The 22,586-nt window shown below is 40.1% G+C and overlaps 1 protein-coding gene across 6 annotated transcripts in view; it reads left to right on the top strand.

The window, feature by feature from the left end:
• CAMK4 (calcium/calmodulin dependent protein kinase IV) overlaps positions 1 to 22,586 on the top strand; it is a 279,198-nt gene that overhangs the window by 194,804 nt on the left and 61,808 nt on the right. For all 6 annotated transcript variants that reach the window (XR_007409514.1, XR_007409513.1, XM_035714404.2 and 3 more), the window contains 2 exons: positions 6,760 to 6,822; positions 8,696 to 8,778. Coding sequence is in view for 4 of the 6 variants with exons in the window: in XM_035714404.2 (XP_035570297.1) it covers positions 6,760 to 6,822; positions 8,696 to 8,778 (146 nt within the window). In the remaining 2 variants the exon portion in view is untranslated. The remainder of the gene's footprint in view (positions 1 to 6,759; positions 6,823 to 8,695; positions 8,779 to 22,586) is intronic.

Here is a 22,586-nt window from a genome sequence, read left to right as displayed (position 1 = left end):
TAGAGAGAAAAATGACATCAGATTGAAAGGGTGAGGCCCAGCCATCCAGAGTTTTATGGTCCATGGTAAAGCGTTTGTGTTTATTCTAAGTGCAATAGATGCCAACAAAGGCATTTAGGTAGGAGAGTGACATGCTCTGATACACAGTTTAAAGACATCACTGTAGCCTGTATGCAGAGGGAATGATTGTAAAGGGTAAGAATCCAGAGAGATTAGTGAGGAGGTATTTCAGAGCCTTTATTTTTTATTTTATTTTATTTTTTAAAGATTTTATTCATTCATGAGAGAGAGAGAGAGAGAGAGAGAGAGGAGAGAGAGGCAGGCAGAGACACAGGCAGAGGGAGAAGCAGGCTCCATGCAGGGAGCCCGACGTGGGACTCGATCCCGGGTCTCCAGGATCACACCCTGGGCTGAAGGCGGTGCCTAACCACTGAGCCACTGGGGCTGCCCTCAGAGCCTTTAAAGTAGAAGGAAAGTCAGACCAGAGTGGTGACATGGAATAATCAATTTTATTTCAAGAACGGAGTGACCAAATATATCCAATGCTGCTGACAGGATAGGATGAGTAGTTTGGCTCCAAGGGCTCCTCCAAAAAGGCCCTGATTCTTTTCTAGAAGAGCAATTTGGAGGCGTTCTTGGGATGAAGCCAGAGAGGGTTGCACTGACAAATACAAGAGGGTGGGAGGAAGAAGTGGAGAAAGGAGGCAGAGACCATTCTGGGGAGTTTGTCTGTGGAGGGAAGCAGAGAAATGCTTCGGAAGCAGGCAGAGAGGTGAGGCACTGAGGGATGCCTCTGGCATTGTGAGATACCCAATCTAGGATCTTTTGAAGGAGAAGAGGTATTAAATCAGGGTTACTCCCATATATTCTTAATCCCAGGGAGAGATACAGAGATGAAAAAGGGGAAAAGAGCTAGTGAAAGATGTAAAGTCCTTTCTGCTTTATATATTTTTATATATCTCCTGTCTTTTCTCTGTTAAGCCAAATCTGTTTCTAGTGAGAGTCTAGCATGAGCCAGATCTTTTGTATAAACTTTGTTCAGCTTGTCATCTCTCCTAGGAATATTTTAAGCCTGTTTCATTCACTATAAAATAAAAGACTGTTTCTTGTGAAAGAATCTCTGGCATCTGTGAGCAGAAAGGCTTAGATTTTAGAATGTAGGAATGTGGGAGCAGAGGTGCCTCCCTTGAGGGAGCTGCCCGGTTCTGAATCTCCCTGACATTTCCGGTTCCGAAATACAGGCATCTTTATTTCCTGTTTGAACTTCACGGAGCCATTCTTGTCTGGCCTGAACTCTTCCAGTTCTTGGGCTCCTCCTCCACTGGAAAGCTCTACTCTTCCCATGGCCCTGCCAGTGTTTCAGGAGTCTGCAGGGAGTAGGAGGTGACTATTAACAGAACTATCAAAAAATGAGTCTCATAGTTTCCAAAACCAAGCTTATTTGATTGATGTGCATTATGAGAGTTTGTCTTCCCAGGCTAATCAGAACAAGAGTGGTGATGCTCGTCAGTGTTAAATATAAAATAAGATATTGGTCCCTCCACAGTGCATACCTCCTTGCTGTCCCACCCCATCATGGCCAGGGCTCATCACTGCCTCCACCTCTGAACCATGACCTCCACTGTGCAGCTGCCCCTTCCATGTTCCTCTCCACTGGGCCCAGACTCACACTGCAAGATCTAGCAGAAGAACATTCAGGACAGAAAACTATCTAGTACGTGGTGGAAAGGCCCAGAAATGGAAATGATCTTGGCTTCTTCAGAGATTGACTAGATGATTAGCGAGCTAGAATGAGAGGGGACGGCCGATGGGTAAGTGGAGTGGACAGTGGGCAGGGCCGTGATGTTACTAGCTCTTCTGAACCTGCTCCTTTAGTCCTTCCCACCTCAGGACTTAATGGCCGTTTTATGCTTCCCATTGCTGAAGCTGAAAAACTTAGAGTCAACTTCTGCACTTTTCTTTCTCTTACATCCCGTAGCCAGTTCATCTGCAAATACTATTTTCTCTCCCTTAAAAATACCCATCTGCTTCATGCCTCTGTCATCACTACCAAACCTCCCTAATTTCTCACTGGAATAACTTGTTAACTAGTGTCCCTGCTTTACTCTTTCCATCATCCTCATCTCTATAAAATTCAGAGCATCTTTTTTCTTTCTTTTTCTTTCTTTTTTTTTTTTAGAGAGGGAGTGGGGAAGGGCAGAAAGAGGGGAGAGGGAATCTCAAGCAGGCTCCATACTCAGCACAGAGCCCACTGTGGGGCTCAGTCTTATGCTCCTGAGATCATGGCCTGAACCAAAATCAAGAGTCAAATGCTTAACCAACTGAGCTGCTCAGTTGGTTACCCCTCAGAGTATCTATTTATCTATCTATCTATCTATCTATCTATCTATCTATCTATCTATCTATTTATTTACTTACTTACTTATTTATTTATTTTTATTTATTTTTTCAGAGTATCCTTTTAAAACTTAACTAAGACTGTGTCATTCTTTTCTCAGAATCTTAAAATTGTGTATGACCTCTCTCCTCCTAAAGCATCAAGTTCTTACCCAGTCACCGTAGCTTCTATGACCTGACCCCTGGTTATGTGGAGCCTCCATCATCATCTCCTACTTTCCTCCCCTGTCACTTTGCTTTGGCTAAACACCTTGCTGCCACTCGTAGCTGAGGGCCTTGGTGTTTGCTGTTTCTTGGTCTAAAGCACTCCTACCTCAGATCCAAGTGGCCCTGCACCATGGTACGTCTCTAACCCTCGATCTCAAATAGCATCCTTGCTATTGGACAGGTAGGACACCCCATGTCCTTTACCTTTTTTTCTTCCTTAGTATTTATCAACTCTGGACCTTTTACTTATTTACTTCTTTTGTAATCTTCACTAGAACATAATAAGCTTCTTAGGACATGAAATTTCTAGGCAGTTTATCTGTTTTGTTCACTCCTGTATCCTCATGCCCAGAATAACATCTCCATGTAGGGGGGGATCAAAAATTTTTGTGGAATAAATGGATGACATTAATTGGATACAAATGTATATAGGATAATAAATTGGATGATGATAATATTGTGTTCTCTTTGTATTATTTATACCTCTCAGAGGGTTGGAAAGGTATAGAATAGGAGATCTATGGTAAAAGGGGGAAGGCAGGGGGAGTATTGGATGTTAGAGGAGGAAAAGTGTGAAATGTTCTGTTGTAGAGTAAGGAGCTCTGAGGGTCCCTTGAGATTAGGGGTCATAAATTAAAAAATGGGACCAGTCAAGATTGTTGTCCAGACACTTTAGTTCAGACACAGACATGGAGTAAAAGAAGAGTAGAGTTTAACCAATTTAAGGGTTTTACTTGGGAAGTCCAACAGAGAAAGATAAGAGCAAAAGGAGTTGGGGGAGATGCATATCAGTGCTTATCCTTTTTTAAAAAAAGATTTTATTTACTTGTGAGAGACTCCGAGAGAGAGGCAGAGACACAGGTGGAGGGAGGAGCAGACTTCCTGTGGGGAGCCTGTTGGGGGACTCGATCCCGGGACCCTGGGACCTTTGGTCACGCCATGAGCCAAAGGCAGACACTCAACCACTGAGCCACCCAGGCGGCCCTATCAGTGCTTATCCTAATGGACCATGGAAACTAAGTAAGAACTAAAAAGACAGGAGGTAGAAGGCAGAAAGCAGGAGGTTTCAAATCAGTATTTTTGAAGTGGTACAATTGCTGGTAATGACAAGGCCTGGATATGGCAATGGGGATGGGTTACTAAGGGAGAGTGGAGGAGGAGATTGTTGGAATTGAAGAAATGACAAACTAGAGACAAGGATGTTGACAGGATCGTTCACATGAGAGTTGAAGTTGTTAAGAACGATGACAGGATCCGAGGTTGAGATGAAGTTGCTGAAATGTTCTGAGATCTGAGGATGCTTAGGAAGAGTAACAGAGATAGGAATAGGAGCAAAACAAAAAAGGGTGCAAGTTGGGCTGGCTGATGGCAGACATTTCAAGACAGCTGAGACTTTAGGAGGACAAGGGAGGAGAAATGGTTTAGACATAGCAGTGGGGACAGGAAGGCCACCTGTCCCCCCAGGCCCTGTGGTATATCTCCTATTGGGACAAAAACAAGACACCACTTGAGAAGACAACGAAAAAAGTAAGGTATCATGAGATGTCCAGGTTTCCATCAGGTTAAAAATATAAAAGGAATAATCAGATTTGGTTAAAATTAAATAGTTACGGGAGATACCAGGCTCCGTATTTTTATCTGTAAACCGCATTTGATTTTTACATGTTCAAACAGCAGTGCTTAGCTTTTAAATCTTTGTAGGCTAAAACTGTCATTCTTGAATTTAACAAAGTGCCAGCTGACAAGTCTTTTCACCAAGTATGTTGGTGCCAACATGTACTTGTTGATATGTCAGGAAACAGGATGTTAAATTAGGCAGAAGCTATGCAGAAGAGAACTGTTGTGAAAATTTAAAGACATTTGTCTGCTTATTTATTTATCTACTAATAATTTGTATTTTGCCATTTTCCACAAAGCGTTTGAGGAGCACAGTCCTGTGCTTCACATCATGTTCTCTTGTCATTGCTCAAGCCACAAATAAGCCTAAGAAGCCAGAGAAAGAACAGAGAGACACACAAGGCTTATGGACTCAAACCCCACAGAGAACATGAGACGAGGCTGAGCATCTGATGTGGAGATGCCACTGTACTTGCCTGAATCCTAGGAGTAGAGCAGTAGTCTCTGCTCATATAGGTTCCCCAACTCAGCAGAGTATTTAAAATCCCAGAGTCCAGATCTGGGCCACATCTGAGGTGCCCAAGTGGCTCAGGTCCACCACAATCTGCTGTTACGAAATCCCCTTCTCCTCCTCAGGTCCTTTCCTGCCTCTGCCTCCATCCATCATTCCCACAGTACAGAAACGGGTTTCCTTTTCTTTTCCTAAGTCCTCATTATGTCTTCTTCACGTATTTTTCAATCCTTTCTCCCTTCTTTTCTGTAACTTCTCAGCCCCAGGACAGGAGTATAACTGCTGTATATCTTAATGAAGGGTCCATGTCTGATTAACTCTGTTCCAATGGTGGAGCCTTTTTCTTTGATACTACTCTAGAATGACACCTTTTATCCATTTCTTTATCTCCTGCCATAGAGAAAGATAGTAAAATTGGGATTTCTTTCAACAATAAGGAATCTTAAGTTCCATGGACTTTTAAAACTGTACAAATCAGTATAACCACTTTTATTAAATTGTTTTATTTTCTTATGTGTAATCTTCAAGAAGTATGTTTTCTATTGAAAGTATTTCAGAAACCATTAAAATTATTAGATGCTTCAAAGGTGACTTTATGAGGATGAAGGGAGATATTTGGATATTTTGAACAATTTAAATAGAGGAGCTAAAATAGGTTTTAAGAAAAACCCCATGTACCCAGCCCATTTAAAATCGACAACTAGACCAATAAGACAATATAAATAGAAGACAAACCTCTTACTAATTAACAATAAAAGGTAGTAAATTAGAGAGGCAGGAGCATTATCCCATTTTTGTCAATCTGGCTTACCTTATGACAGATGAGCACTCAGGAACACACTGTGACAGGACAAACTCCTTTGGGCTTCAGCTTCTCTCTGTCCACCAGTCCTCCCCACCAGGAGAGCTGGAGTGCCCACTGTCTGCTTCATGCAGTTAGGCCAACTGGACACACAGCTGAAGCTTGTGGCCCTTCCAGCCACTTCTAGATTTGAGTGAGATAGAATACCTCATGAGGAGGATTATGGCATCAGAACTGCCACAGAGACCGGATGTGCAACCTAAACGTGTGGAAAAGTTAACACCAGAGGGCAGGATTGCACCTGTGGGAAACAGGAGAAGTAGCTTCCAAGGCGGGTGAAGTCTCCCTCCTTCCTGTGAACGTCTTCAAGGCATGATGGCTTGGTGCGGCTCCTCTGGATGAGTGCTGTGTGCCAACTGTATGCACCTGCCCATGTGACCTCCTATTTCTTTACATCTCCTGTGCCACCGTAGGCAGTGTGCTGACTGCATATGTCACCCCTCACCTTGCCGTACTTCCCCTTTTCCCTGCTCTCACGGCATCTTCCAAATAAAATATCAGTGTTTGTTGATCCTTGCCCTCACGTTTGTGTGCTGGGGAACCTGGGCTCAAATACATCCCCCAACTTAGAATTTAATAATATATGTTATGTATTTTATAATTGTGAATTGTTAGTAACAAAAAACTACCATTCTTCAAGGTGTTTTGTAAATACTGAAGGTAATTTTATGGGTTTCAATTTTGTAATATTGATCTCTTGAAGCCATCTGTTGATGTCTGAAGATGCTAATTATAGTAGCACTTGGAAGCTAATTTCAGGTCACCGTAATGACTGTTCAGATAGCTGCCCAGTGATTTTTGTGGTGTGTTTGACAGTTATTTTCTAGAAAAACATCACTGATTCTGAGTGGCAGGGTCAGGGCTCAGTCCCTCCCCTGGCCTTTTGTGATGAGAGCAGTGATTTTTGAAAAAGAGGCTTGACAAGTTGTGATCCACATTGTAACTAGTTCTGCCTTATGTCTGAAGTAGAGAAGAAAGACCTACAACTGAAAAGGGGTGGAGGTGGGTGCGTTAGGAAAGAGACCAGAAACGCCGGAGAATGAGCCTCTTTGCCAATGACCTGATTCACCCAGGTGGTTAGTGCTGTTTCTCATTCTCTGCTGCAGTTAAGGTATTTCTAAGGTGAGAGTTCCTTTTACTTTCTCTCTCTCATTTTGCCTTCTAGGTGGACAAAAAAATTGTGAGAACTGAGATAGGAGTTCTTCTTCGCCTCTCACATCCAAACATTGTAAGTGGTTTTTAATCTACTATTTCAAATAATCCTCAAAGTTACAGAATGGGATCTTTGTTCTTTGTTGCCCATGCTGATAATGAGAAAGGAATTCTTCACCACCAGCAGGTAGCTGCCATCACCTCCTCTCGTCCTCATCTGATCACATTTTTCAGTTCTTGAGCTGAATAAATCTTTAAAATAATACCACTTGAAAGAGTTTCAAAATGGATGGATCAGCACTATATACCATCTTTGTTTTCATGCATAAAAGGATACCTAAAAATTGAAGAGTTTTGTTTCACTCTAATAAAACACTGGCTTTTTCCTTTTGTGTGCCTATCTTATTAATATGCCATTGCTGAAAAAGCAGGTGAAGAAATGCATGGCTCTCCAAAGTCATTTCAGTGTCCTTTGAGAGGCTATCTACTTTAGAAACAATGTGAAGATTCAAATAAATGATGTACTTGAATGGGAAACATAAAATGTCCTCAGAAGCTCTGCTCTAGGCTATGTCCAGACAAAGGCGCTGAGGAAAAGGTCTGGCAAAAGCTTTCTTGAGCCAGTGAAGTGAAGAGAACAAAATCATTTTCCAGGCCATAACTTGAATTGAGCCAACTACTTAAAGAAAATACTCGTTTCTTTGAGAAAGTCTTAGTGTCCAGGAGGATGACTAATCTGCAATGCTTAGTTAGGCTTAAAGCAAAGTACTTAAGACGTAATATACGGGTTAGCAATGCAGTCAGCTATAAGTCATGGAAACTGGAATATGGCAGTCTAGACGAACACTTTATGTGACAATCAGAAGGCAGGCAGTTGGTAGCATTGCGTCAGCTCCTCAGTGGGAGATGCCATTCAGGACCTAAACGTCTTCCCCCCTCAAGGGCCGCTCCACAGTCTTCACAAGTTGTCAGCCCATACCCTAGACAGAAAGAATTGGAAAGGCCTCGCCAACAATGTGATGAGAAGAATAGAGGCTTTTCCAGAATTTCCAGCTACAGCAGAATTCTCTCCAGACTTTATTAGCCAGAGCTGGCCACAAGATCATCACTCTTCACTGCACGGAGACTGGAAAATTGGGGAGGAGGATTATCGTAAACAGCTTAAACCAATCACGATCCATAACGTGAGGCTGGGTACTTTGCTTCCCTAAACAAAATCCATTTGCAGTAAAGAGCTTTGGCAAAATGGCACCAAAAAATCACCACTTTTACATTATCCATCTTTTTCTTTCAATGAAAAGCCAATATGGATTTTTTCTCAATTGCAGATCAGTCCTGGTCACTAAATTTTTAGATATATTGAGGAAAATATTCAAAATTGAATGGATTTTCTGAATGTGATGAAAACCCTGTTACAGTCCATCAAATCCCTACCATCACTACTTTTCTGAGGATCCCTGCATCTGCTGGCAACATTTTTGCTATTGAGAGATATCCTTTCCATACAGACGGACTTTAACCTGGTCCCTCCTGTTCTGGCTTAGGTCTCTAATTCCAAATTCCTTTTAGGAGAAAGAGGCATTTGCATCACTAGTAACCATGATGCTTTCAAATGGCTCAAGTTTTCTTTGCTTGCTTTTTCTTTTTAATTCTGAAGCAATTCAGAAATTGTGATGTTTTGGCAAAATTTAGGAAGTGTTTCTAAGGCAGGTATCTTTCAGCTGTGAAAAGGAAAAAATATAAAAACTCAAAAGGGTCTTTAAGAAATGAGATAACTGATACAAATAACCAGAGAGTGACAGATGGCTGCTTGTTACCTGGATGTGGAACCTTTATTGACGATCCAATGTATTACTGTTACAAAGAGTGTTGTTTAGTCATGGAGTTAGCTTTTCCTAGAAAAATGAAAATAAGGAACTTACGATGTATTTTTTAATATCTTTCCCCAGATAAAACTTAAAGAGATATTTGAAACCCCTACAGAAATCAGTCTGGTCCTAGAACTGGTCACGGGAGGAGAACTATTTGACAGGTGAGTTGGTCCTAGAAATCTAACCAGAGAAAGGTTATGCTTCCAGGCATCAAAAAGTACCAAAGGGAAATTTCTCCTGCCAATTTTCATAATGACACATCATACCACTTGATAAGTTCTACTAAAATAAATCATAAGCGGAATACACAATGGAGAGGGAGTGTTAGTTGATATGATATGGGTAGGTGAAATTTTGCTTTGCTTAGTAAAACATGAAACACTGTAGTATCAGTTTACTTTTGCAAATATTTACTTTCCCAATAAAAACAGATTTCTAAAGTCATTCTAAATTTAAACTAAATAGTAGCATTTATGAGAATATTTCATGATAAAATATGTGATGAAATTTATAGAAAGTTAAATGTGTAGTAGTATTCTCTGTTATGATCCAAAAGCTCATAAAAATCAATATTCTTCAAATAATTATTTTTAGGCCTATGTTCTCTATTAAGTTGTTCTGAGTTCCAAGATGCAGAGTAAAACATGTTCTGTTAGGACCAGTTATAACCAGCTTTAGTTGTCTGATCATATGCTTATCACTCAAGGCAGAGTTTGAGGACGGTGGGGAGTATGCCTGAAAATCTGGTAGAGCACAGTATAGGCAAACAATATGTACAAGAAACACAACCGTCACGTTTCTGTAGCTTTCCCATCTTCCTTGTTGTCCCAGGAGAATTCCCTGTTTACCTTGATGGACCCCTAGGAGCCCTTTTCTGTGCTCATCGGGGTAATCAAAAAAGATTGGAACTGGAAGAAGACAAAGTGACTAAGGAGGTACATATTGGAAATGGTTAGAAACTGTGTGCTGATACAAGCTTCATGTTGGTTAAGAATGGGTTAAGAGAGAAGTGGGCTGCAGAGAGAAGACAGGAAAGATTGAAGGACTGTGATGAAGCCTGAGCCTGGAGCACAGTAAATTCTCAATAGATGTTTGCTGAAAGAATGAGCACCGCTCTACTGAATGGACTCTGGAGGGAGAGTCTGCAGGGAATAGGGTTAGAGCGTGCTAGGAAAGGAGGAAAGGAGCACCCCTCCCCATCCGCCCCCCCCCAAAGGTATTCATGATGGTTTTCAAAGGTTCTGTTTGTTTTTACTGTTACCCTGTGTAGATTTGGATCTTCAGATCGCAAGGAGTAAAATGGTCCAGTTTGATCGGAGCTACATATGTATCTTCAACAGATAGACGGTTTTGTTCGTATATACATTGACATTTTCTTAGAACAAGTTATGTGCATTATCAGACTTTAAAAACTGTAACATTGGGGATCCCTGGGTGGCTCAGTGGTTTGGCCCCTGCCTTCAGCCCAGGGCGTGATCCTGGAGACCCGGGATGGAGTCCCACGTCGGGCTCCCTGCGTGGAACCTGCTCCTCCCTCTGCCTGTGTCTCTGCCTCTCTCTCTCTGTGTCTCTCATGAATAAATAAATAAAATCTTAAAAAAAAAAAAAAAAAGAATAGTAGCTAAGAAAGTAGCATACAAAAATGCTAAAAAAAAAAAAAAAAAAAACAAACTAACATTTTAACTCTATCCATACTTGACAAATAAATGAATCAACTTTGGGAAGTGAATATCAGTAGCCTAAAGACATGCACTTCTTGTGGCAGTTCGGTAGTCATTTGGATTCATGGTTCGAAGTCTTGACTTAAAGGCAAATACTTAACCTAGAGTGATTTGCTTACCTTTCTGAAACTCAGAACAAATTTGAAGTGATTCTATGCTGCTAGGGAAGCTGAGACACCCTGATCCACGGTAAGAATAGTCTTGTTCTAAGACCATCATGTTATGTTCCTTTATGGTTAGTGAAGACTCTTCTAGACTAATTTACTTAAATGTTACCAGAATTGGCCAAAATGGCTTCTTTTTCAACAACTCTATAGCTAACTCTTTCATAGACATGTTATATAGTTATGCCTTTGGAGCCGTGAGGTCTCTCTAAGGAGAACTAACATATTTCTCTGCTAATTACAGTCTATTGGAGACAAACACCATGTTCTTCCATTGTAAATAACTGCAGGACAGGAATGTCACACCAAAGCCATCATCTACCAATAGCATTTACTATTTACCTACTCACCTCTATTTGTTTGAATTATTTTGGAAGAAAGTCTCTTTCCATCCCTCTCCAACCCTTTTTTTCATGAAAAGATTCTTATTCTCTCATCTTGTAGTTTAGTTGATATAATGGAACAGGTAAAAATGAAAAACTAAATACTGTTGATAAATTTCATTTACAGAGATAAATGGATGAAATATTCAGATTTAACAGAAGACATAAAGAATGGCAGACAGCCAGTAAAGCACTCAATCACTTATAAACTCTTAGTGGTCTTAGATCATAGACTTTATTCCTCCCGAATGTTATTATCCATGTATCTGTTGCAATATCTGAGATGGATTTGGTTTCTCCATTAGGTTATTTAATCCTATAGTTATCTTTAAAATTGTATCAAGCTGAAAATATGTCTTGCATTATTATCCATGTATTGCTTTCGTTCTTGAGGGTTAAAAATCATAATATGGTCCCTTTTTCCTGTACTTAGGTCAAAACCAAATTCATTTAATTGTGATGATCAAAATTCATTCCTCTTTGAATGATGGGGATCGAATGATGACGTTAATTGTTTCTAATGAATGAAATAATGGAGCAATTGATGAAGAAATAATTATGTTCGTCTAATATAGTCAAAATGGTTGTATTTTATTAGCAAAAAATCTATTCCATGGTGCTTCTAAAAAACTAAGCATAGTAAAAATCCAAGTGGAATCTGCTGTTTCATGTAGAATATAAATAGGAAAGTGCATAGGACAATTGATTAAAATTTTTGGAATAAAGCCAGTGATTATTTTGTGTCCAAGAAAAGCTCCAGAGGTTTTCTGTTTCATCTTTCTCAATCTCAACATAATTCTTAGAAATTCACTGCATTTTTTTAGTGGCCATAATGTGAGGTTGTTTGCTTTAAGAATAAATTTTCTTTTCTTTCTTTTATTCCAGAAAACAATTATATTTTATTATTTATTTATTTATTTATTTATTTATTTTTGTTTTTTATTGGAGTTCAATTTGCCAACATACAGCATAACACCCAGTGCTCATCCCATCAAGTGCCCCCCTCAGTGCCCGTCACCCAGTCACCCCCACCCCCCGCCCACCTCCCTTTCCACCACCCCTTGTTCGTTTCCCAGAGTTAGGAGTCTCTCATGTTCTGTCTCCCTCTCTGATATTTCCCACTCTTTTTCTCTCTTTTCCCTTCTATTCCCTTTCACTATTTTTTATATTCCCCAAATGAATGAGACCATATAATGTTTGTCCTTCTCCGATTGACTTATTTCACTCAGCATAATACCCTCCAGTTCCATCCACGTCAAAGCAAATGGTGGGTATTTGTCATTTCTAATGGCTGAGGAATATCCCACTGTATCCATAGACCACATCTTTATCCATCATCTGTCGATGGACACCAAGGCTCCTTCCACAGTTTGGCTGTTGTGGCCATTGCTGCTATAAACATCAGGGTGCAGGGGGCCCGGCGTTTCACTGCATCTGTATCTTTGGGGTAAATCCCCAGCAGTGCAGTTGCTGGGCCATAGGGCAGATCTATTTTTAACTCTTTGAGGAACCTCCACACAGTTTTCCAGAGTGGCTGCACCAGGTCACCTTCCCACCAACAGTGCAGGAGGGTTCCCCTTTCTCCACATCCTCTCCAACATTTGTGCTTTCCTGCCTTGTTAATTTTCCCCATTCTCACTGGTGTGAGGTGGGATCTCATTGTGGTTTTGATGTGTATTTCCCTGATGGCAAGTGATGCAGAGCATTTTCTCATGTGCTTGTTGGCCACGTGTATGTCTTTGGTGAAATTTCTGTTCATGACTTTTGCCCATTTCATGATGGATTGTTTGTTTCTTTGCTGTTGAATTTAATAAGTTATTTATCCTTTATCTGATAGGTCATTTGCAAATATCCCATTCTGTAGGTTGTCTTTTAGTTTTGTTGATGGTATCTTTTACTGTGCAAAAGCTTCTTCTCTTAATGAAGTCCCAATAGTTCATTTTTGCTTCTGTTTCTCTTGCCTTCATGGATGTATCTTGTAAGAAGTTGCTGTGTCCGAGTTCAAAAAGGGTGTTGCCTGTGTTCTCCTCTAGGATTTTGATGGAATCTTGTCTCACATTAAGATCTTTTATCCATTTTGAGTTTATCTTTGTGTCTGGTGTAAGAGAATGGTCCAGTTTCATTCTTCTGCATGTGGATGTCCAATTTTCCCAGCACCGTTTATTGAAGAGACTGTCTTTTTTCCAGTGGATGGTCTCTCCTCCTTTATCGAATATTAGTTGACCATAAAGTTAAAAGTCCACTTCTGGATTCTCTACTCTGTTCCATTGATCTATGTGTCTATTTTTGTGCCAGTACCACACTGTCTTGATGACCACAGCTTTGTAGTACAACCTGAAATCTGGCATTGTGATGCCCCCAGCTATGGTTTTCTTTTTTAATATTCCCCTGGCTATTCAGGGTCTTTTTTGATTCCACACATATCTTAAGATAATTTGTTCCGACTCTCTGAAAAAAGTCCATGGTATTTTGATAGGGATTGCATTAAATATGTAAATTGCCCTGGGTAGCACAGACAGTTTCACAATATTAATTCTTCCAATCCGTGATCTTGGAATATTTTTCCATCTCTTTTGGTCTTCCTCAATTTCTTTCAGAAGTGTTCTATAGTTTTTAGGGTATAGATTCTTTACCTCTTTGGTTAGGTTTATTCCTAGGTATCTTATGCTTTTGGATGCAATTGTCAATGGGAATGACTCCTTAATTTCTCTTTCTTCAGTCTCATTGTTAGTGTATAGAAATGCCACTGATTTCTGGGCATTGATTTTGTATCCTGCCACGCTACCGAATTGCTGTATGAGTTCTAGCAATCTTGTGGTGGAGTCTTTTGGGTTTTCCATGTAGAGTATCATGTCCTCTGCGGAGAGGGAGAGTTTGACTTCTTCTTTGCCAATTTGAATGCCTTTAATGTCTTTTTGTTGTCTGATTGCTGAGGCCGGGACTTCTAGGACTATGTTGAATAGCAGTGGTGGGAGTGGGCATCCCTGTCTTGTTCCTGATCTTAGGGGAAAGGCTCCCAGTGCTTCCCCATTGAGAATGATATTTGCTGTGGGCTTTTTGTAGATGGCTTTTAAGATGCGAGGAATTTTCCCTCTATCCCTACACTCTGAAGAGTTTTGATCGGGAATGGATGCTGTATTTTGTCAAATGCTTTCTCTGCATCTATTGAGAGGATCATTTGGTTCTTGTTTTTTCTCTTGCTGATATGATCAATCACACTGATCGCTTTACAAGTGTTGAACCAGCCTTGCATCCTGGGGATAAATCCCACTTGGTCATGGTGAATAGTCTTCTTAATGTATTGTTGGCTCCTATTGGCTAGTATCTTGTTGAGAATTTTTGCATCCATATTCATCAGGGATATTGGTCTATAATTTTCCTTTTTGGTGGGGTCTTTGGTTTTGGAATTAAGGTGATGCTGGCCTCATAGAACGAAGTTGGAAGTACTCCGTCCCTTTCTATCTTTCCAAACAGCTTTAGTAGAATAGGTATGGTTTCTTCTTTAAACGTTTGCTAGAATTCCCCTGGGAAGCCATCTGGCCCTGGACTTTTGTGTCTTGGGAGGTTTTTGATGACTGCTTCAATTTCCTCCCTGGTTATCGGCCTGTTCAGGTTTTCTATTTCTTCCTGTTCCAGTTTTGGTAGTTTGTGGTTTTCCAGAAATACGTCCATTTCTTCTAGATTGCCTAATTTTATTGGCATATAGCTGCTCATAATATGTTTTTAAAATCGTTTGTATTTCCTAACAATTATATTTTAAAGCAGCTAATTTAGCAGTATCGTTACACTCTTCCAATTAAATTTTTGAAGAGGTATTTTTTTCCTGATTTTTGTCTTACTCCAATATCAGAATATATTATGAATGTTTAAATTGTGGTTGTTTTTTTTTTCATTTTCTACTTGGGTTTTTGCTTGCCTGATTATGCTTGTTCAAATGCCAAACATTATGTATAAAACATATTGGAATATGAGGCTTTAAATATGTAACCTTCCAAAAAAGTGTATTTTCTTTTGCAGGCAGTTAAGGTAAGGAGCAGATCACTTTAGTCCAATAAGATATTGGGTTGATTCAAAGCTGGGCTTCATGAAGGCAGATCTATTTCTTGTCAACTCTTACTCATAGGGTTTTGCTCTTTAAGGGTTCCAATTTAAGTCAGGAGATTGTTCCAGGGCCTCCTTTCTTGACAGACCCTAAATGCCAACTTCTGTTCTCTCCATTCTGTGAGATGGCCAGAAGCTTTGTTCATCTTCTCAGCCTGTTAGCCACTGATGTCGAGTCAATAAATGCCTCAGTCAAAGCCTTTAAAGGGAAAACAGAGGCATCAGATGTTAGGTTTGCTTTGCTGGGTTTTTCTTGGCTCCTGAAGCCTTTACTTCCTTGGTAAACTCTCTGATGTCTTCAAATATATTTTTAAATAATAGTTTATTTAGCTTGTTTTCATTGTTCTTGCCTGGAAGCTTGTCTACCCCACTGTTGCTGAGAACAAAAAAATCAATATATGGGGTTTTAAAAGTCCTTTCCCAGACACTAGTGTATTTTCCTCTTTTATAGCAACGCTTTGGGGTAAAGAAGATGAAAAACCATTGCCCCCACTTTTACAGAGATGGCAGCTGAGAATGAGGAAAGATAAATGATGTTCCCAAATCAGGCAGCCAGTCTGTCTTCTGGTCTAGCCCTGCTAGATGAGTTTTCCAAACTGAAAATACTCTTTTAAAAACTACAAGTGGTCAATAAGCAAGAGAAGTAGTGGTTATATTTGGGGACTGTGCATTTAGCCTAGTAATTACCTGACAGAGGGACTATGTCTCCTTTTATATGGAATTTCTAGAAGGGTCAAATCTATAGAAACAGCAAAGCTGTGATTGCTTAGGGCTGGGAGAGTGTTGGGGAGGGGAGCCTGTAAGAGGTTTAAGTAGTTCAGACTTGTTAAGCTCTATTTTAACAGTATTGTTGTAGAACAGAAATTTATCGACTAACAATGGCTGGGAGACAATGGACCACTTGAGGGAAGAAGTAGTGAGGTTTGTTAAGTGGGAATGTGAAAACAAACTAGGCAAGAGTAACGATTTTTGAGGAACTCTGAGGGTCTCCTGAGGCTGGAGGTTGGACGTTTTTAGCGTCTGGTCCATGGTATTTCACACTGCTGGCTAACCCTCTCCATGTCCTTCATGTGGCATGACATCACCTCTTTTCCCTTGGATTTTATTCGGCCTTTACAGTTTTATCCTCCTTGATCTCTTTCCTGAGTTCCGCTTCCTCTTTCCATCCTTTAAGTGTCGCCCTTCCCTAAAGTTCTTCCCACATTCCCTGTGGGTAAGTTGGACACTCTCCTGTGGCTTCAGCCAGGCTGCTGGCTGCTGTCTCAGCGGAGATGAAAACTTTATTTTAAACAGTCTGCTAGACATTTCCACCTGTACATCCCATGGGCACTTCTAGATCAGTGTCTCCTCAGGCCCTCCCTCAGTCCTGCTTCGTCCTCCTAACTCCCTGAGCTGATTTAGCTTATCTGAGCTGGTCCGCACTGAACTCTCCCTCTTCCTCTCACTTCCCAGCCCCTTTCCCGTGACACTTTCTCTGAGCAGCCTTCAGACCATTCTCTCTCCCCTTTCCCACTGCTTATGCCCTTTTGAGTCTTCACATTCACTTTTCCATTGCAACAGACTCCTAACTGGCATTAGTTTCCCTGTCTGCCATCCATCTCTGTTTAAAGCACTGATTATCTGATCAGGTCAGCCCAAAAGTCTACTCCCCAAAACTTAGTTCTCTTAAACATGACAAACAAAACAACTCACTTTGGCCTCACCCGACTCTTCTGGCTTCACCACCCACCTTTATTTCCTTCTCACCATCACATTAACCATAGCACATTGCTGTGACCCTCAAGAAGTTCCTAGTCTAGAACAGGAAAGGAAAAATGTGATACGGCCCCTAATATTGCTTTTTAATACCACCATCATTTCCCAAAGATGTGTTAGGGCTTGCAGGGGCAACCACAATATCACAAGATATGAGGACAAGGAACTAAAAAGGAAATAAAAATAAGAGGCAGTACACAAAAGACATATATCATAAGATACTTTATATTTCTGAGAGGTTGGCCACAGATTTGGCTGTAGGTCTTCATGTGGGAATAACATGTGCTATCATTGGGACATAAACAGTACTTTGGGCACAAAATCAGGGTATCTTCTAAGGCAGAAATGGCTTCAGGGTAGAATAGAATCTTTGAGCTGAATTTTACGTGAGATATCAAAAATTAGCAGCTAAAGGGTAGAGGGGAATGAAATGAGAAAGGGCAGTGAATGAAGCTTATAAAGGAGGGGTGGATTGACACAGGGCACAGCAGAATTCACTTTATACGTACACCAGCATGTCGTGTGCTGGCAGCCCTTAAGCCTTGGTTCCTGAAACTCCTCTGTCATTTGATCCTTCAAGTGCACATTGTCATCAGACCAGTGCCTTTCTTGCAAAAACCTACAGTCCTCCAATAGCGCCTCCATTAGAGAAAAAGCTGTCATTGGTGGGGGGAGCAGTAGGGCTCCTAATCTGCGTGCCAGGAAGTCTGAGGGCCTCAGGACATGATCAGATTAGAGCTCTTCAGCTGCATCGCTGGTGCTAACTGCCCGGCTGGAGATGTGCTCAATTCAATTTGCAGCAATTAAGGTGACAGCAACAAATGCACAAAAGTCATATTTCCAACAGATCTGTGGAGAGAAATAGGCATTGCCTGTGCTTTTTTATCCTGCAATTTTAAACTGATGAGAAGGAAAATAGTCCCAACTGTGGGGGAGAGGAGCATGCGCACCCACACAGGAAACAGTGGCAGTAAAAACACCTTCTGGGCCTAAGAAAGCCTGTGGAAGTCGGAGAATCACAGCCTGGGAACACGTCCCCCGTGCACTTTCTTCCCAGGTCTGTGGATGTCGGCTAGGCCTGTTACTGATGGAGGGCCCTGGCAAATGGAGATCCCAGGGTAGCCTTTTGGGTCCTGTTGTGATTAAAATCCTAGGAAAGATTTTGTTTTTAGCCCTGAGTCTTCTAGCCCAGTTCACAGTGGAATGATGAGAAATCTTGCCGCACAGCTGCAAACTTCATGGCCCTGGGCCTTTGAAAACGATCTTAAGATGCTGATAACATCCGAACTGCTTTCTTATTATTTTATAGAGCATGAAAAGGAAATTAGTTTGCTAAATCTGAGGAGAAATAGAGCGTAAATATGTTTAAACATAAAAACCAAAACTATCAACCAAAATTATCCCATTTCTACAGTTCTAAAACACATACAATGATTGAATATTTCATTGTTTCTAAAAATTGAAGGCACTAGTATATTTTGTATAAAGCTGTAAATCCTTGGCTATATATACATGGCAACTTTTTTTTAATTCCAGCTAAATTTTATGTAGAAATTGTTATGTGTTGCCTTATGAAACAAATGCTGTATTTTGCTAATTTGAATCACTTTGATTTTATTCAAAATAAGTTTTTAAAAAGATCATGTTATTACAATAATATCTAGATACTATGAATGATTCCTAAGACCAACAATAACCTTTCTACTTGTTGCATTTTGCTTTGGGAAGCATCTGTATGGCTGCTCTCCCTCTGGATTGATAGCCAATGTGCTTGTGGTGAGCATCACTTCCCAGTCCAGTGCTTTGTTTCCTATGAGAAGGAACCCAGGCAAAGGAGTTGTTCAACCATCCAACATCTGAAATTTCTCTGGCACTCATTTACTTGGCACTTAGTATTGATTCTACAAATATTTATTGACTGCCTACTATGAGCAGTGTTTGGAGCTAGGCCCGGTGGGTGATCGAAACAACAATCTAGTGAGAAGGCTAAGAATTTTCTCACAATGACCTGCAGAAGGCATTGGCCAAACATACCTACTGTAGTCATGCCTAAATGAAAAAGATTGCAAGACTTCATTTTCCTTTGCTTGGTTACTGATGTATTCACTTGCTGTCCTAGCTGTCGATTATAAACCTGAATTTGCAACTTGTGAAGTTCACTGTAACTGATCTTTCTAGTCAGCCACGCATGGCCTGAGTGGTAGTTCAGCTGATAAAATAATTAAAGTTGAATGTCTGAGTTCCAGAAACCTGCCTTTGTGACGCTCTGATGAACAAATGAACTGGGAACAAAATTCCTTTGGGCAGAAGGAGCCTGGTAGAGACGCAGTTAAATTCTGATAGTAGGGCCGTGCTGTGGCAAGCAGAGCTCATGGGGATGGGGTGGGGAAGGCACCCGCATTCTGTGCTCCTGTCCCACATATCTGCTCTAGGGGCATCTCTGACAATAGAACTTATAACTCTTTTGACTCTACAGACCTTAGTAAAATATATATTACATCTATGATGATGTTTTTGTTAATAATTTCTGTACTATCTGGGGCAGGACCCAAACAGTATTCTTTATAGATTTCAGGAAGTACCTGGCTCACGTTAGACAGAAATATTTATTGGCCATCACTACGCCATCCACAGTCCCTAATTCTCACTGTAGTGTTGGTTCTTTTACTTGGAGAAATCTCCTTCCCCTCCAGTCCCTGCTCCTCCACACCTATCCCACCCTTTCTGCACTTGGAAACTTCTGTACCCCCTTGAGATCTGAGCTGAGATATCAGCTGCCTCTGGAATCCCTTTCCCACCCTGTGCGGCCTCCACAATAGATCACTGGCCCTCTCTGTGAGCTCTCAGGTCATTTTCTAATACCTCTGTCACAGCAGGTAGCACAGTGTGCTGATGGTTTTCTGTCTGCTTATACCAAGAGAAATCCCGTGAGTGCAGAGGCCATGTCTGGTTCACTACTAAATGCCCAGCCTATAACAGTCATTCCATAATATTTATTGAATAAATGAATGAATGGACATATTTATTAGAATGTATCCTTAATTAATAGATGAAATATTTTATTAATTTAACTTATATTGTGGAAAATTAGTGAGATTTCCATTAAATATTATTCTTATACCTACTGTTCTTCCTTCTATCCTACCTGAAAACAGATCCCAAGAAAATTCACTCCTTTATCCAGCTAGTCTCTAAATTTTCACTCACAAGACCACATTCTGAACATAAGCACTTAATTCTAAATTGTACCCAAAGGAAAATGCGTGAACATCATATTTAGGCCAAAACTTGAGAAGTGATAATAAATCAAAATACAGAGAAGCACTGCTTGTATTCTAGTGTGTGAAGCACTGCCCCTTTAAGAGGTAGGGATGTTTGTAAGAACTCATGTATTGAGTAGATGACAAAGAGGATTTCTCATCAGGGAGGCTGTCCGTGGTTGTGCAGGTTGGCTCTGGACAACCCCAAGGAGTAGCGCTCAACAAAGACTAAGCCATCAGTAGTACCCCCTAGAGAGGTACAACGAAGTGGTTGTGAGAAAGCTCTAGCCTTGGTGAGTGGCCATCGGGGAAATCGACACTGATTTTCACAGGCCAGGAGGTAGCTGATTTTTATCCTCCTCTGAGAAGAATGGGATGTAGGAATAAAGTTAACTCTCAGCTCTTCTTTTCCACCATCTTTGTAACAACTCTCCTCCTTTAACAGGACTGGTGAAAGCCAAGCTGCTGAGAGTGCAGGTGCCACACACAGAAGAGACACTAATTACATTTGAGTTGGTTCATGGACGTACCACAAAATCCACATTTAGAACAAAATGCAGAGGCTGATGTAATGGTAGCCAAAGTTCTCGACTTACCCTGACACAGTCGTCCTTCTTTTCCTCTTCTCTCGTGCTTAATTTTTACATGTTCAGAAAGTATAGTACAAGTAATTACTTCAATTAAACTTTTAATAAGTAGACATCGTAACTTAATCATAAATTGGAAGAATGTGTAATCTTGTAAGGAAATATTGTATGAAAATTGATTTTCAAGAACCAGTTAATATTGACTTCCTGAATATTGTAATCTACTTTCACATTTTATTTGAAATATGATACTTAACAGGTATCCAATAAATAAAAAGGTGAGGAAGGATGTTCCACCTTTCATCCTTTGAAAAGATGAGTTTGTGTTTCTTTACAATGTTCTGAATAATTGCATAGAAAAAATAGTTGGAATTTTTGCATCAATATGGTTTTTTTGAATCTTAATAATTATGGTCATTTAAGGTATCTTCTTATGTATTATTTATTTTATATCTGCTTTTTTTCTGCTTTTCCTCATCATCCATCCCCTATTTTGGAAATTTTCTAGATTTTTAAATCCAGCTTTTAACACCAGCTACTTCAAGAATTTACAACTTTTTACAACAACATATAAAAAAAAGGAAGATACTTTCTGAAAAATAATTGTGCTACTTAAGATATTAACAGTCTAAAAATTTCAGTGCAAAACCACAAAAATTGTTGAAGTTTTGTGTCTTATATATTTTGAATTTACCTTTTATTCAGACCTGTTTTCACCATAAACTTTTTGTCAGTTGAAAGCACCTTATGCAAGTTGGTAATCTTCAGTGCTATCAAAAATGTTTTTTCTTGAACTTTTGGGAAGATAGAAACAGCAACAATGTGGTTTTCCTGTCTTTCCAAATATCCCTATAAGAATAGACAGAGAAACTAGGACAGAAAAAACAAAAACTCACAGACAGTATCTAACAAAACCAGGTGACAAGGTTCCTTGTGAAGCCTAGAAAACAAGTGAATGAGGACAAACTAATGATAATTGCAAGAGCCACGTGGTATTAGCATCTATGTTATGGGAAGCAAGAGGACGTTGATGAACCTTAAATCTCCAAAGCCTCCAAATCAGTGAGAAGCAGAATGGGCCAATACAAGAGCAGCTGAAACTGTGAAGGCTTTTTGCCTCCAAATTTCTGAAAAGCGCAAGGGCTGTACCCATAGTAAGATCTGAAGAGACTAATGCAGTCAGAGCCCTGTGAACTCCTGAGACTAATATCTGAAGCCCCCTTGGGTAAATTGGAGAAACTGCTGGGAAGAGACTCGAGTAATCAGAGCAGACGTGTAGAGGCAAGGGAATGAAGTTCCCGAGAGAGGAGAAGGGATCTCAGAAAATATGAGGTCATAATTTTGAATGCTTCATGAAAATAATCTGTCAAGAGCCATGAAACTAGAAAAGATATCCTGACCCATTAGTCTGTCAAAAAGGTTAAGGAAACCACCGTTGCTTACAAGTAAGCAGCAACAGACAGGTGTCTCCATTAATTGCAATGCAAAATAATTATAAGAGCACAAAATATCAGTGTCATAGGAGGATATGCCCACAAAATAGATGAAAGTATAATCTGCAGAATATTAAAGTTAGTATTACTTAATACTAAAATTAGGAAAGTCATAGGAGAAAGAACAATATAAATTGAAAGTAGAAAAACTCCTAATACATATAATTGCATACCCCAAAAAAGAAAACTGAAGCAATGGAAGAAAAGAAATAAAGCATTCTGATTCAGGAAAACATTCTTGAAATTAAAATGGAAAAGACTTAAGTTAAAAGAAGGATTTCTTAAAGGAAAAGAAAGATTCCTTGTCCACATCCAGGCGTAAAGAACAAGTCATTTATTTGGAATAGAAAGTCAGTTGGAGAGAAAGAAGGAGGGCAGAAGGAGGTGGTGAGGAGTTATAGGCAAAAGGAGGATAAAAGACACAGATACCAGTCAAATCATGTGGGCCTTATTTGGATACAAATTCAAACAAATTTTAACATGTCCAGGATCCCCAGATGGCTCA

Source organism: Canis lupus, chromosome 3 (genome assembly GCF_003254725.2).
Source record: "Canis lupus dingo isolate Sandy chromosome 3, ASM325472v2, whole genome shotgun sequence".
NCBI lineage: Eukaryota > Metazoa > Chordata > Mammalia > Carnivora > Canidae > Canis > Canis lupus.
Note: the sequence above shows the minus strand (reverse complement) of the source record. Positions and strands in the feature narration are given on the sequence as shown.